The sequence below is a fragment of the Chiloscyllium punctatum genome, chromosome 17 (assembly GCF_047496795.1).
Source record: "Chiloscyllium punctatum isolate Juve2018m chromosome 17, sChiPun1.3, whole genome shotgun sequence".
NCBI lineage: Eukaryota > Metazoa > Chordata > Chondrichthyes > Orectolobiformes > Hemiscylliidae > Chiloscyllium > Chiloscyllium punctatum.
In genome coordinates, this window is record NC_092755.1 from 94196092 (window position 1) to 94212454 (window position 16363).

The 16363-nt window shown below is 40.2% G+C and overlaps 1 protein-coding gene across 1 annotated transcript in view; it reads right to left on the reverse strand.

The window, feature by feature from the left end:
- Window positions 1–16363, reverse strand: part of naa25 (N-alpha-acetyltransferase 25, NatB auxiliary subunit) — a 104052-nt gene that overhangs the window by 44019 nt on the left and 43670 nt on the right. Inside the window, exons 9-13 of the mRNA XM_072587970.1 lie at window positions 11851–11940; window positions 10496–10668; window positions 8827–8939; window positions 3401–3608; window positions 927–1016 (exon numbers count right to left, since the gene is read on the reverse strand). Of these exons, the coding sequence (XP_072444071.1) occupies window positions 927–1016; window positions 3401–3608; window positions 8827–8939; window positions 10496–10668; window positions 11851–11940 (674 nt within the window). The remainder of the gene's footprint in view (window positions 1–926; window positions 1017–3400; window positions 3609–8826; window positions 8940–10495; window positions 10669–11850; window positions 11941–16363) is intronic.

A 16363-nucleotide genomic window follows, 5' to 3' on the forward strand; every position in this document is an offset into this window, starting at 1 on the left:
GGAGAGCAGGCAAAGAAGTGGCAGATGGCATATAAAGTGGCAAAGTGAGAGGTCAGGCTCTTTGGTAGGAAGAAGAGAGGCATGGATTATTTTCTAAATGGAGAGAATATTTAGAAGTCTGAAGTGCAAAGAGACTTGGGAGTTCTAGTCCAGGATTCTCTCAAGGTAAACTTGCAGATTCAGTCAGTCAGTAGTTAGGAAGATAAATGCAATTATGGCATTTATTTTAAGAGGACTTGAATATAATGCTCGATAAGGCTTTCGTCAGACCACATTTGGGATACTGTGCACAGTCTTGGGTCCCATATCTCAGGATGGATGTACTGGTCTTGAAGCGTGTCCAGAAGAGGTTCACGAGAATGGTCTCAGAAATTAAAAGCTTAATGTATGAGGAACATTTGAAGACTCAGTTTATACTCAATGGAGTTGAGAAGGATGAGGGAGATCTAATTGAAATATACAGAACACTTAATGGCCTGAACAGAGTACATGTTGAGAAGATGTTTCCATTGGCAGGAAAGACTCGGACCCGAGGGTACAGACTTAGAGTAAAGGGAAGACCTTTTCGAACAGAGATAAGGAGAAACTTCTTCAGCCAGAGAGTGGTGAATCTACAGAATTCATTGCCACAGAAAGCTGTGGAGACCAGCTCACTGAGTATATTTAAGACTGAGACAGTTAGGTTCTTGATCAAGGGATCAAGGGTTACAGGGAGAAAGCTGGAAACTTAGATTTGAGAAACTTAGTCACAACTGAATGGCAGAGCAGACTCGATGGGCTGAATGGCTTCATTTCTGCTCCTATGTCTTATGCTGTTTTTATCTCAGTCTTCTAGTATTTGGCTTCTGTTTCAAATACAGAAGTCTTACTTTCCTGGGAATATCTACTTCTCGTGTTACAGCTTAAGATTCAAGCGGAACACTGACCTGATTGTCGCCAGATATCGAGAAGCTGGTGCACAGCAAGGAGACAATAATTATCAGAGAATTGCAGTTCTGTTTTCAAACACGATGTTCCTAATAAACATAATTAGAACAAGATTTTAAAAAGTACTTCAAAAAATACTGCATAACATATTGACTTAAGAGTAGGCCAGAGGCAAGTTTGCTGCAGCTATATTCGTGCATGTATACATTTGAAATGAAAATGAGTGTTGTTTCATCTTGAATTAATACAAAAAAAACCTGTTAAATACAGAGAAAGGAATACTGGCTCAGATTAAGTTGCCAAAACACGAGTGAGATACTGACCGTTATTCAGGTGTAAATTCATGAAAGAAGCTTCAGGTGAGAGGATGCACTGTCAAATTCAAATATAAAATCTTTCCTGTCTGAGCTGAGTTATCTTTCGCTCATGATGAAATACTATCTTGCTATCTCGTTCAACACAGAAATGACTTGAATGATGCTGAAGCTCTGCTTTGTGGAGCAGAAATAATCACAGAATCTTGCAGCAAGAAAGGCCATTCTGCCCACTGTATCTGATATTTGAAAGAGCTTCCCAAATTAACCCCATGATGCAGCCTTTTGCTCATTATTCTATAAATTAGCTCTCAACAATCCATGTCCATGATATGAATTAAACTTAACAGTGGTAGTTGAATCTTGTTCATTTCAGTTTAAGTACCTTTTTCATGATGTGTTGTGTTGTGTTAAGAGATAATTATTGAGAATTAACCTTTTGGACACTAAAAGGAAACATAATAATAAGTACATCAATTCTTTGGAATTTAACTGATCATGAAAACATGAAACATTTTTCACTTTATTTTTGTTTCGACTACGAGCACAATTTTTTCTATTTCACTTCTGTGGCTGATTTGACAATGAATTCACCTACGGTAATTTATGCTTCCTTCTGAGCACTTCTGTTAATACTTCAATCTGAATGGTTGATTTATGCAAGTGCCAAGTGCCTGGTTTTCCGAAGTAAAACCATTAGCTTGGACATTCCACAACTTGTCATGTGAAAAAATTACAGCCCAAAATGTGCAAGGGTTAATCTAACAATAGCAGGCATTTAGCAACGTCAGCTACAACAAAATGTGGCCCAATGTTAGTGTTTCAAAAAGGTGTGCAGCATAAAGCTATCCTCAATGTACACTAAGAATTATTCACCAGTTCTAGCAAATGTTCAATCAGCAACAGAAAGGCACAATTGAACCACACGGACTAGAAAGATTCCAATTTTGATTCCTCGGCCATGCTCAGTTAACTGGTGGTAGAGACATTATAACTGTAGCCAGTTCACCAGGTTCCAGAGAGAAAAGTATGCTGAATTTCCACTTGAACACTTACAATCAATATCTGTTAGAGAGTGATGTATGAACATGAGATAATAGCAAGATAGGGATATCATTTTCAAATCAAATAGTCAAACATGCCAAATCTAAATTCAACAAGAGAGTCGTCGCTTGCAAACATTTCGTGGGCTCATGATATGTACGCAACTATATTCAGTGCAGTGTAGACCTTCAGGTTAAAAAATATACTCGAAAATAAAATGCAGGTTCTTTCTCAGACAACTGACAAAAGTTGTAAGTTAACACAGCAAGTCTAATAGTTGGGACTGAAATTTTGGGACTAAGATACGAATCATTATTTTGAAATTTCTTTCGGGCTGACTGAGATCACAGTTAAAACTGTTTTCCAATTAGAAAATGCTTCAGTTATCCTCAAAGATTGCTTATATTGTTTAAAATAAAAGATCTATTTCACGTTAATCGTGCATTTAATTTCTTGCTCTATCAATGACAATAAGTATAAATATATGCAGATTTGATAAGATTAATTTGAGTTTTAAAAATGGATTTCATTGATTTCATTATTGTATCAGGAGATGCGATAGGGAGCAACCAATGACCATTATCCATTAGGTGGAGGAGAGGCAAGTAAGAGATCAAGTTGCTATCACAACAATATACTTGAAAACAGGATAATGAAACAACCCTAAAACTTAGCAATTAATTTTATTCATATACGAGAGGAATAGGAGTAGTAAATAGTAGCCTAGCTTCTCACTGAGTGACTGGCTAGCCTGGCTTCCTGGCAGTACTTGAATGGTGAGACACACAAAAAGCAACTGAGACTCGGCCGATTTGGTACTGGATAACTCTGTAAGTGAATGATTGAATGGACAGAGGTCTTTTTTCAGACAACAGCATAAGACAAAAATACTCCAGGCTGATAATTTATACTGTTTTAGTTGGTTAAATATGAGCATTATCAATGCTCGGCCTCTAAATCTCGGTCTCTGATTACACACCAGGAGGAGACAATTAACTTGGTAAAAAATTGCTGTCTACAATCTATAAAAGGGAGAGCAAACACCTCAAAATCTTTTAAGAGAAAATATTAGGTTGCAGCATGTGCTGGTGGGACAAAAAGTGAAATTAACTTACCGAACTTTAAGGCATGTTTGTATCTCTGCATCAGCTCTTGAATAAGTCTGAGCTTCTGTGTCTGGTCCATGGTCTCATGAAGGCCTAATAATCGGGCAAATTGAACAACAAACATGTGCCTTTGCATGGCTTTGACATCACCTGGCAATGCAAGATCACTCTCTGTTGATATTGAAAGAGGTACTACCTCCATCAATTTGTTGATAAACTGCAAAGAAAGCAAGAACAGCAATTTTCACACTTAAAATATACAATCAATAAACATACCAAATCAATAATCTGTCACAAACACGATCTTCTTTGTGATTTTCCAGACAACTTTGATCCAACCTCGAGATAGCTCACTTCCATGTCCTTCCCAAGAGCCACAAAGAGCAATGGCTTCGGAGATTCATCATTTCAGTTTGCTCTTCTCTATGTAATAGATTTCTTCCCATCACAGCTCTATTTTTAATCTCTTCTAACCTACATCCACAATTCTTCTTGTTTCCTCTGCTAGGCTTTCATCACTATGGACAATCCAATCTCAATATCTGCATCTCCTACATCCCAGTAGCTCCATTCTTCCTTGAGTAAAAATGCAACCAGACCCAGTTACTACCACTGGTCTGCTGGCTAAACATGTTCTCCTTCTGAACAGTTTGTCCTTTGACTCCAGTTCCATCCCTGATATAAAGTGTGCTGCCATTTGGGGCTCAGCCATGCATGTGGCGTATTATATAGATTTGTTGTATAGAATCCCTACAGTATGAAAACAGGCCTTTTGGCCCAACATGTCCACACCAACCCCCCCGAAGAGTAACTCACCCAGACCTATTCCCCTACATTTACCCCAGACTAATACATCTAACCTACACAACCCTGAGCACTATGGGCAATTTAGCTGAGCGAATTCACCTAACCTGCACATCTTTGGATTGTGGGAGGAAACCAGAGCACCCAGAGGAAACCCACACAGACACTGGGAGATTGTGTGTGTGGAGTTTGCACAGTCGCCCGACGCAGGAATTGAACCCAGGTCCCTGGTGCTGTGAGACAAATGCTAACCACTGAGCCGCTGTGCGGCTTATTAGGAGAGATTGAATAGACTGGCACTATACTAATTGGAATTCAGAAGAATTTGGGGGGGTGGGTGAGATCTTAGAGAAACATATACAATTATGAAGGGAATAGATAAGAGAGAAGCATCGAGGTTATTTCCACTGGCTGGTGAATCTAGAACTAGGGGATATAGCCTCAAAATAAGGGGAAACAGATTTAGGACTAAGTTCAGGGGGAACTTGTTCACCCAAAGGGTTGTGAATCTGTGGAATTCCCTGCCCATTGAAGCAGTTAAGGCTATCTTGTTGATTGTTTTTAAGGCAAAGATAGATACACTTTTGAACAGTAAAGAGATTAAGGGATATGGTAAGCAGACAGGTAAGTGGAGCTGAGTCCATGAAAAGATCAGCCATGAACAGGCTTGACAGGCCAGATGGGCTTACACCTGCTCCATTTCTTATGTCTCTTTTGGAAGATTCTATATTCTCGTCTTATATGAGACTTCTCTCTCAATCCTGGATTGCATTGGTGCCGCTTGAACGGGGAAATGCCAACAACTCTCCTTCCAAATTTCCTCTTTTCCCATGCCTTCCCATGCCATCTTCTACTTCTGACTCCATTCTAGCTACAGACAATCAACCAACACTAAGCCAACAACTACCTCGAATACACTTTCTTCCACCCTGCTTCTTGTAGAAATTCTACTCCATTCCCAATTAGCCATCAAATCTATTTTAACAATGTCATCTTCCACACCAGTGCTTCAGACATTTCCTTCCTTCTTTGGTCAATCAAGAATTTTCTGCGATGAAACAGAAGATCCACCACTGTGTTCATTACACTTCATATCCTTGGCTCTAAACCGTGCCCATCATTCTCAGAATAGTGATAGGCTTCCCCTTGTCCTCAACATTCACCAACATTCATCCAACCATGGATCGGATCATACTCGAGCCTTTTTACCATCCCTAAAAATGATAGCACCAAACAAGCATCCCTTCCTGCACTGAAAAAACTGCTCATTCTCCAAGCCCCTGGTGTACTCCTGAATCACTCTGATTCTCTTTTCTGTGCACCATACCATACAAGCAACAGCTCTTTTATCTTCTGTTCTGTACCCAAAACACCTTTTCCAGGCAAAACAGTAATATATATGCACTTCTTCTAATTTGGTATATGGTACTTATTATTTATAATGTAGTCATCTCTATGTTGGAAAGCCCAAATACAGATCAGGTCATGGTAGAACACTATGTTCAGTTTTCAAGTGTGCTCCTAAGCTTCCTGTTGCTTCTCATTTTAAGTCTCCATCTTGTTGCTACCCTTAACTTCTCTGTCCTCAACCCCCTACATTATTCCAATGATAATCAAGATAAGCTGGAGATAGTGGGTGGCACAGTGGTTAGCACTGCTGCCTCACAGCGCCAGGAGACCCAGGTTCAATTCCCGCCTCAGGCGATTGACCATGTGGAGTTTGCACTTTCTCCCAGTGTCTGCGTTGGTTTCCTCCGGGTGCTCCGGTTTCCTCCCACAGTCCAAAGATGTGCAGGTCAGGTGAATTGGCCATGCTAAATTGCCCGTAGTGTTAGGTAAGGGGTATATGTAGGGGTATGGGTGGGTTGTGCTTCGGTGTGGACTTGTTGGGCCGAAGGGCCTGTTTCCACACTGGACTGTAATGTAATGTAATGTAATCTAATCTAAATAGCACCTCAACAATGATTAGGCACTACCACGTTTCAGACTCGGTGAATTCAACAAATTCAGATCATAACTTCGGATTCTTTTTCTTTTTGAATTGTAGCTGTTACAGATGACTGTGCTATCTCCCATTTGCACCTTCGTGAGACTGACTTGTTGTTTCCTCACTTGTCCTTAGAATATCTCCATTTGACTTGCGCTATTTTCCTTTTTGTTATTTAATTCTTTTTCCAGCCTAACACAGACCTTTCCTTTGCTTCCTTTCCTCTACACTCCACTTCCCCTGTTGCCTGGCTGGGTTAAAATCCTGTTCAGTCTCTCAATTTTTCTCCACTTCCAACAAAAGGACATTGATTTGAAATGTTAACTGTCTCTCTCCACAGATGATGAATACTTTACTCGAATGGTTTCAGTATTTTGTTTTTTCAGATTTCCAGCACACATAGTACTTTCCATTTTGTGAATCTATCATTTGCATGTTGCAAACTAAAGCTGATGACCAATCACACCAAGTGGCAGATATTCAAATTTCCACGATCCATGACAACATAGGTCACTTTCTAACAGGATGGGAAAAAACAAAGGGCCTGATATTAATCTAGCAAGAACAAAGTGGAGAGGAATGTATTATGTCACGGATCTTTGCTCCCAGTCATCAAAAAAGTGCAAGCATCAGTGCTGCCTGCCAATTTATTTTTCCAAAAGGTTAGATCTAGGGAAGGTAAAGCAATGTTTTAACACCTAGATCTCACAAAAAGCTGAAACAATTTTTTTTTTAGATTAGATTAGATTAGATTACTTACAGTGTGGAAACAGGCCCTTCGGCCCAACAAGTCCACACCGCCCCGCCGAAGCGCAACCCACCCATACCCCTACATTTACCCCTTACCTAACACTACGGACAATTTAGCATGGCCAATTCACCTGACCTGCACATCTTTGGACTGTGGGAGGAAACCGGAACACCCGGAGGAAACCCACGCAGACACGGGGAGAATGTGCAAACACCACACAGTCAGTCGCCTGAGGCGGGAATTGAACCCAGGTCTCTGGCGCTGTGAGGCAGCAGTGCTAACCACTGTGCCACCGTGCCGCCCACTGTGAGGAAGCTGAAATAACTGCAGAAAATGAGAAGAGCAAAGAGAAATAAATTTTAAAAATGCACTCCAAGTGACAACAGGTGAACAGTTTCAATTTGTATAGTCAGAACAAGTGAGCTAGTGGTATTGTGACCAAGTAGTCTAGAGTGAAGGATTTAATCTCCAGTGTCTATTGAGTCATTGATTCAAATGTCACCATGACCAAAACTGACAGAAGAGTGAGCTAAATAGAAAAAAGGTAGAGAAGTCTCAGCTATGCTTTATAGATGTCAGGGTGGGCCTACTGGTGAATGACAAAGAACGTAAGACAAATGTTACTTAGGAGGAACATTCATGTTTGAAAGGGGAAAGCATAAGAGATTGAAGATTCCAGTGAAGGGAAGAAGAGCCAGAAGAAGGAAGAGAGGATAGAAATGCACCGATGGCCTTGGCCCAAAGTGACAGCCAAAGTCTATCTTCAAAACAACACACAAACTCTTGACAAGAAAAGAATTGCATGAGACAACACAGGGAAATTTCATAAAGACAGGGAAGTCAATACAAAATAGCAAACTAAAGATTCATATCAGAGCAAGAATGCTCAAGTCTGACAACAATCCTCTGATATCGGAAACTAATCAATTCAATGCGCAAACAGATTTTTTTCTTTGATGGACAAAACATTTTAAATAGGTTGACTTAAAAAAGTAACCTGTATATGAAATGAACAAAAACCCAACTTCAAACAAACCATAAGATTGACTAGGCTTGAGTGATATTTAAACTTTTGATGTAGTTTATTGGCTATTTGCCAACACTGACTTTGAAATGAGTGATGTTCTTTTAATGGAGGAAACAATTACATACTGGAATGATGCTAAATAATGCCAGATTGGTGGGAAATTTCACCAAAAAAGATAACCTACTGCAATAGCCAAGAGGTCAAATACCCAAAATCCATAGGCACATCACTTTGATATGTGAATCTTGCATGATATGCTTAGCTCAGCAACTCAGTATTTCACTACAGCTAAATAACTGTTTTGTTCGGTCTCCTCTATGGTTTAAATGAATAAAATACCAAAGGAACATTCTCATTCAAGCCCTCGTGGCAACACTGCTTTGGTAACGTGTCAATGTATCACTGTATTACACCAAAGGAAGGAACTTTTGCTCACTTATTGCACAATTTAAATTTTCAATTAAGAATATGAAAAGGTAAAGGCTATTGCCCCTACTCCAAGATTATGATAGTTAACACAGTTTCAGAACTTTGTCAGCCATAATTTGCTTGCTCTTTTCATGTCCTTTATTTCTCAATATGAAAGAAATTTTATTTTAAATTTTCCCAACTGATCATGTATCCTTGGCCTTCTGGAGCAGATCCTTTATTTTAAACAAGACTTTTGGGTTTAGAAACGGTTCCAAATTCCCTTCGTTCCGATTTTATGGTTGCATATGTTTTGGCTGTTCCTAACTTTACAAAACAACAGGCAACAAGCAATACGTATAATGACTAAATGCTGAGGCCACTGGGTGAACTTACCCACTCACCTCACTGCAGCACAGCCTGAGCGAATGAAGACTCTGTCAGTCTCCCGGTCTCACCTGTGTATGCCTGTCCAGCGATAGAAGATCGACAAAGATTTTCAGGTCAGAATAACAGCAAGGCCTGTCCCCAAACCTCTCAAAGTACTGGAACATCAGGTCCTCTGGAATTCCTAGCAGTAATAAAGAAAAAAGCATAGTGGGTAAATGTAGGAGTGAATCCCAAACTGATGATGCTTAATACTATAAATTAGTGCAGCCTTTCAGTATGCATAACTTTAAAGCTGACAGTAGAGAATCATGGCTCATTTGCCTTGGTCTAAAAGCTGCAGGTCCATATCCTACCCCAGGATTTGAGTATATAATCAAGACTGAAAGACTCATTGCACAACCACGGGGCCATTCCATTGTTGGAAATGCTAATGATGCAACAAATCAAGGCCCACTTGGCTTGTTCAGGGGGACATTTTCAAAGAAGAACTGGCAACAGGCTGCAAACTGAAATTCCAAAATTGAAAGGTAAACACTTCATCGACGGAATTGCAACAGAGTATTTGCTTCTAAAGGAATTACTGTTCAAATGTTCAATATGGAGGAAATCTTATGAAGAGAGCTACACAATGCCTTGATTATATGGCTGTTGTGCCTCAGGCGAAAATGGAAAAAAATGTTTTTATTAATTACATTAGAAATAGGAGCAGGGGTAGATTATTTGGCCCGTTAAGCCTGCCCTGTCAAACAACATGGCTGACCTGCCCAAGCCTCTTCTTTCATACCAGGTCATCATAGTCCTCAACTCCCTGATATTTCAACAATCTACCTATTGTAGAAATACTTCCAGTATTTAGTTTTTTGACTTACCAAAGGATGATATTTAGATATACTAAACTGCCACTCCACTGTAGTCAGCTAACTCAGCACTGATTTGGAATCCAGCCTCTGATCTGAAGGGCCAATGGTCCACTGAATAAACTTGCCGACCCTATGATGTGCCAAATTAAGAAGCTTGAAAGAGTTCCACAATCAAATGTTGGAGGACCTCCCTCAAACTTTTCAGCAACTTTCCATCAGCATTATTGCCACCAGTGTTTGTACATTCAAGCTTTATTCCAGGCATGAATATAGTGGTAAGAAAATATTACATTGTCAAATATGTCATCTTTTGAAATATTAAACTGAGCAGTAGATAGGTGAAATTGCAGCAATTTATCTCATTGTTACTTAAGGACTTTCTTGTATGCAAATTGCCTGCTACGTTGACCAACATTGTAACAGTAATTGGAATACAAAATGACAAACATTTTGGGATGTCCTGAGGTCGTGTAAGGCACCATGTGAACATGATTCCCTTCTTTTTCTCTCTGAAAACTTGATCCATCCTGCAGTACAGTATTCCATAGCAATAGCTTTCTTGTACAAAAAAACACCTTTATAATAATTAACATGGATAATGAATATCAGCAAACTGTTTGATCATATAGGCCATCACAACTAAACTCAAACCGGTCCTCACAGGATGTTCCTATGTCCACTTTCTAATGAAAATCAACAGAAGCAGGAACATTCACATTGGTTAAAATTTCTCTCATTTATGGTCACTGTACTCCATGATCCAACACGGTGTATAAAGACATTTCTCTGAACATCTCTCCACACTCCCCAAGATACATTAAAGTTAATATGTAGATAATCTGACGAACTTGCATTCAGTAAACAATCAATCACGCACCAAGTTTATGTTCGTCATTTGTACCCCTCTCTCTTAGCCGCCTTATTAATTCAAGTTTAGCCAGGTATGGTCCCCTCAGGCGACGGGAGCCCTTTGGTTCTTCATTCAAAACTCGTTCCTCCACAAAGGACATGGCTTCCTGAACAAGGCAAGTGACTTGGCCCTCTGGACAGCTACACGAAGCAAAAAACATTGTTATGCACTGCACAATAAAAATTAACTGGGGCTTGTTCTTGATGTGTCTGATTATAGCAAATCTTCAGCAGAAAGGGATTTCCAGACATTTAAGAGCATTACACACTGCATGCAAATTTCTGAATTTACAATGGGCCATGGAGAAACTTTTGTTGTTGTGATGATAGAAAGAACACAATGTGCAGGTTATCGGAATGCTGATTCAACTGAAACATTCACAAGGTGGATTGGATTGAATGCTGAGCAATGAGTACAATAACATACAGTTTGTTCTGCTATAACACGTGTTTCATCAACACAAATTGGCTTTATCACAATTCAAGAATTTAGACCGTTATTTGTAGAACATGAACTTTCCATACCTGCATTGGCTATAACACATTGCCAGCCCCATTAGTTTAAATGTAAATCATCCATTGCGTGATTTCCTTATAACATGAGATCACACGAGAACAGAACTATCGCATTATATCAGAACTGACTGTATACGCAATTTAAGAAAGTTGAAAATGGCCAGCTCTGGATAGAACTTGGAACTAGTAGATCTAGTTTCTGTTCTATTCTTGAGCAACATTTCAGTAGCTGGGACAGAAGCAACGGTGATCAACCGTGTCCCTCAATTAGAGGGTAACACAAATCTGCCATGGTGTTGAGATGGGATGTTGAAAACTAGAAAAGGGAAGTGCAAGAGGCAAGTGCAATTTATCCAGAAAAAAAATTACATGTATTTTCAAAAATATTCAGCATGCCAACCAGTTGCTTTCCAGACACAAAGTAACCTGAAGCACAATAGTGTTTTTACAAATAAACCAATGCAATATCTCATGTTCCAAGGGTAGTTTGCCTTATATAAATGTCCCTATTATCGTTCTTTGAATGTAATATTATACCCATTGTTTACAGGATTACAACTGAAATATTATTTTATACAACCTTGGAATGTAAAGGAAATTTGTTCTATTTCAAAAAATACACCCTCTCATTGTCATGCAATAAGGATTATTCAAATACATGGCAGGACTTAAACACTTAAACTTTTTGATGTATGTATGTGTGTTCTGACAGAATTCTCAGGAGATTATATTAAATAAAAGGCACAACAATATTTTACTTCATTTCACATAAACACAATTCTAAAAAAGGAAATTCACACTACTTACTGCTCAGCTTTTGCAGGTGGAGTCCAAGCCTCATCAATCAGATGGAAGAGGGAATCAAAATAAGATATGTAAAATTGCCAGTCATCTGGGCTGGAAAAGAACAGCAGCAGCGTTTACTGCACATCTACAAGCTCTTTATATGATCATATGCTGAACTTAAAAGTTAAGATTAATTTATTTTGCTGAAGATAGAACACCCTTTGGCTGGCAGTTGTTCCCCAAATCCCAAAAAAAGCTAGCAGGAGAAGACTATTCTAATTTAAAAAAAAAGGTTGCTGGTCTTTACTGGATTTCCTTTCTGTTGGGGTTAGGATTTGTTATTTAATTGATACATTTAAGTCAATTATGTGCAAAAACTAATCATATGTCTATGTGGCACTCTTAAGGTTTCAGACAACTAACAGACCCAAAACACAATCTGTAAATACTTGTACACCAGTGTTAAATACAAATAATCATAAAATATTCCGTGCTCCTGAACTGAGACTGTCAATACACAACCTACATTCAAATTTTCAAAGTTCCTTAATCAAACAGCAATTAAAATCCAAATTACTCAAGACTATTACTTAACAGTTGTTGTAATTCACCACAAATTAAAATTTACCACTAATGCATTGCTCATTACATGAGTGACGTATTTTGTTATAAAACTGAGCATCAGCTGACTATATATAAAATACAAAAATTAGAAACTGGAAATGAAAACACAAAAATTGTTAAAATGCACAATTGATCAGGCACCTGAAGGAGGAAAAACATTTTATCTCTTTCTTTCAGATCTTGACTAACTTGCTGTACATTTCCAATATATTCTGCTTTTAATACATTTGACATTTTCTTGTTAAATATTTTCATGTTCAAACTACTCCATCTGTGCATTTGGCCTCAGTTGAAACTACATTCTTTCACACTTATAATGAATGAGACAGCAGCCAGCAGGAAATAACATTTCTTTTTTGTTAAGTTGTAATTGTTGGATTCCCTTTCTGCTCATTTGAGATTTACTATTATTTTGTGAACATATATGAACTAATGAAGATCACGAGTAACATGTGTACACCACCGAATTCTGTATTTCCCAGAAGTTATTACTGAACATATAACTGTCGCAAATTAAAAATCAATCTGAGCTCACATGTAGGTCAGATGAGGTGCAATAGAAGGGCACAAGAAAACCAATTGAGACTTAGCATAATCTGGTAAATATTGATTAATAGTATTGTTGGTTCCATTTCTCACTTCACATAGTAGAATTTGAAATCATTACATTTAAATGTAGGTTTGCTCACTGAGTTGGAAGGTTCATTTTCAGACGTTTCATCACCATACAAGATAACATCTTCAGTGAGCCCCCAGACAAAGCATTGCTGATGATTCCTGCTTTCTGTTTATTTGTTTTGGTTACTTTGGGTTGATGTCATTTCCTGCTCTTTTTCTCAGGGGTCGTAAATCGGGTCCAAGCCAATGTGTTTGCTGATAGAATTCCGGTTGGAATGCCATGCTTCTAGGAATTCTCACGTGTGTCTCTGTTTGGCTTGTCCTAGGATGGATGGGTTTTCCCAGTGGAAGTGGTGTCCTTCCTCATCTGTAAGGATATTGGTGAGAGAGGGTCATGTCGTTTTGTGACTAGTTGATGTTCATGTATGCTGGTGGCTAGTTTTCTGCCTGTTTGTCCAATGTTACCGTCCTTGCACAGTATTTTGTAAATGACAATAGTTTTGCTTGTTATCTGTATAGGGCCTTTCAAGTTCATTAGCTGCCGTTTTAGTGTGGTGGTGGGTTTGTGCGTTACCATGATGCCAAGGGGTCTGAGTAGTCTGGCAGTCATTTCTGAGATGTCTTTGATATAGGGGAGAATGGCTAGGGTTTTTGGACATGTTTTGCCTGCCTGTTTGGGTGTGTTGCTGAGAAATCTGCGGACTGTGTTCATTGGGTGCCTGTTCTTTTTGAATATACTGTATAAGTGATTTTCCTCTGCTCTGTGTAGTTCCTCTGTGCTGTAATGTGTGGTGGCTCGTTGGAATAATCTTCTAATGCAGCTTCATTTGTGGATGTTGAGGTGATTGCTTCTGTAGTTTAATATTGGTCCGTATGTGTTGTTTTCCTGTAGACACTGGTTTGAAGTTCCCCATTGGCTGTTTGCTGTACTGTGACATCTGGGAATGGCAGTTTGTTGTTACTTTCCTCCTTTTTAGTGAATTTTATGCCAGTAAGGGTATTATTGACGGTCTTGAAGGTTCTTTTAATTTGTTTTATTTAGTGCTGACAAAGGTGTCATCCATGTAGTAGACCCAAATTTTGGGTTGGATGGTTGGCAGAGCTATTTGTTCAAATCTCTGCATTACTGTCTCTGCTAAGAAACCTGATATCGGAGATCGCGTGGGTGTTCCGTTGGTTTTTCTGTAGGTTTTGTTGTTGAAGGTGAAGTGGGAGGTAAGGCATAAGTCCACTAGCTTGACAATACTGTCCTTGCTGATGAAGTTGGTAGCGTTTGGTGTATGTGTCTTTGGGTCTTCTAGTAATGTAGTCAGTGTTTAATTGGGCAGGTTAATGTTGGTTGATGTGAACAGGGCTGTTACATCAAAGGAGACCATTATTTCATCCTCTTCTACCTTCGTGTCTTTGATGGTCTTCAGGAAGTTTTGGGTGGAGTAGATGAAGTGGCGTGAGTCTTCTACGAAGTGTTTTAGTCTTTGGTGTAGCTCCTTGGCTAATCTGTAAGTTGGTGTTCCAGGTAGCGAGACGATGGGCCTTAGGGGGGGCTCCTGGTTTGTGAATTTTGGGTAATCCGTAGAAGTGTGGTGTGTTGGATCTGTTTGGTTTCATTTCAAGACCATCAATAATACCTTTACTGGCATAAAATTCACTAAAGAGGAGGAAAACAACAACAAACTGCCATTCCTAGACGTGTGTCCAACACTGATCCTGTCTTTTGTTTACAGTGATTAAAAGCGTTGCCGAGAACAGTCCTGGACTGATGGGAGCGCAGTCACCGTCTCTAAATGACTGATGTCTCACCCCCTCTCTCTCTCTCTCTCTCTCCTCACACTTTCCCTGGAGTCCTAACAGGGGTATAACCTAAACCCCCCTTCACCAGATAATCACTCTAACATTGTCTTATACAGGGCAGAGGTGGAACCTGTCAAAAAGTTACAGTAAACAGTTGTGCGCGTGCACATGCGTGCTATTTGGAGACTCACCTCCCAAATGGCGGCAGTAGCGGTCTTGTTGTTGGTGCCCAGTCTAGCTGCCCAGGAGAGGGAGAGGGGGGGCAGTGTTGAACGGGGTTTGGGGGTGGGCGAGGTGGCATTGTTGGATGGGGTTTGGAGGGTGGGCAGGGGCGCGCTGTTCGAGGGGTCTTGGGGGGGCAGTATTGGAGGGGCAGGGGAGGGGAGCGATGTTGGAAAAGGTTTGGGGGTCAGGCGGGGGGGGGGGGGGGTTGGTGTTGGACAGGGTTGGTGTTGGACAGGGTCTGGGAGGGTGGGCGGGGGCAGTGTTGAGCAAGGTTGGGGGGGGGGGGGGGTGCTGGACACGGTTTGGGGGGCAGGTGGAGGGGCCAGTACTGGTGGGCAGGGCAGCATGGGGGCTCACGTGCGCTGTGCTGCTGCGAGTCTCCTGAACGAGGAGCAGACTTATTGGAAAACTCCGAGCCCCAGAGGAAAGGCATTGAATCGATTAACCGAATAATCAATTATCCAAACGAAACAGTGCCCGCCCATCGCATTTGGATAACTGAGGTACCCCTGTATTGAAGTACAGAACATTATTCCAACGAGCCACTACACACTGCAGCACAGAGGAACTACACAGAGCAGAGGAAAATCACCTATACAGTGTATTCAGAAAGAACCAGTACCCAATGAACACAGTTAACAGATTTCTGAGCAACAAACACAAACAAGCAGACAAAACATGTCCAGAAACCCAAGTCACTCTCCCCTATATCAAAGACATCTTGGAAATGACTGCCAGACTACTCAGACCCCTTGGTATCATGGTAGCCCACAAACCCACCAATACACTAAAACAGCAGCTCATGAACTTGAAAGGCCCTATACAGACAACAAGCAAAACTAATGTCATTTACAAAATACTGTGCAAGGACGGTAACAAACACTACATTGGACAAACAGGCAGAAAACAAGCCACCAGCATACATGAACATCAACTAGCCACAAAATGACATGACCCTCTCTCACTAGTATCCTCACACACAGATGAGGAAGGACAACACACCCAACTTCGACTGGAACAACACATCCATCCTAGCACAAGCCAAACAGAGATATGCATGAAAATTCCTAGAAGCATGGCATTCCTACTGGAAATCTACCAACAAACAGAATTAGACCCCATCTACAACCCCCTGAGAAGAACAACTGGAAGTGACGTCACAACAGGAAGTGACATCACCACAAGAAGTGACATCAACCCAAAGAAACTCAAACACAAATAGAAAGCAGAAATTATCAGCAATGCTTCGTCCGAGGCTCACTGAAGATGTTACCTA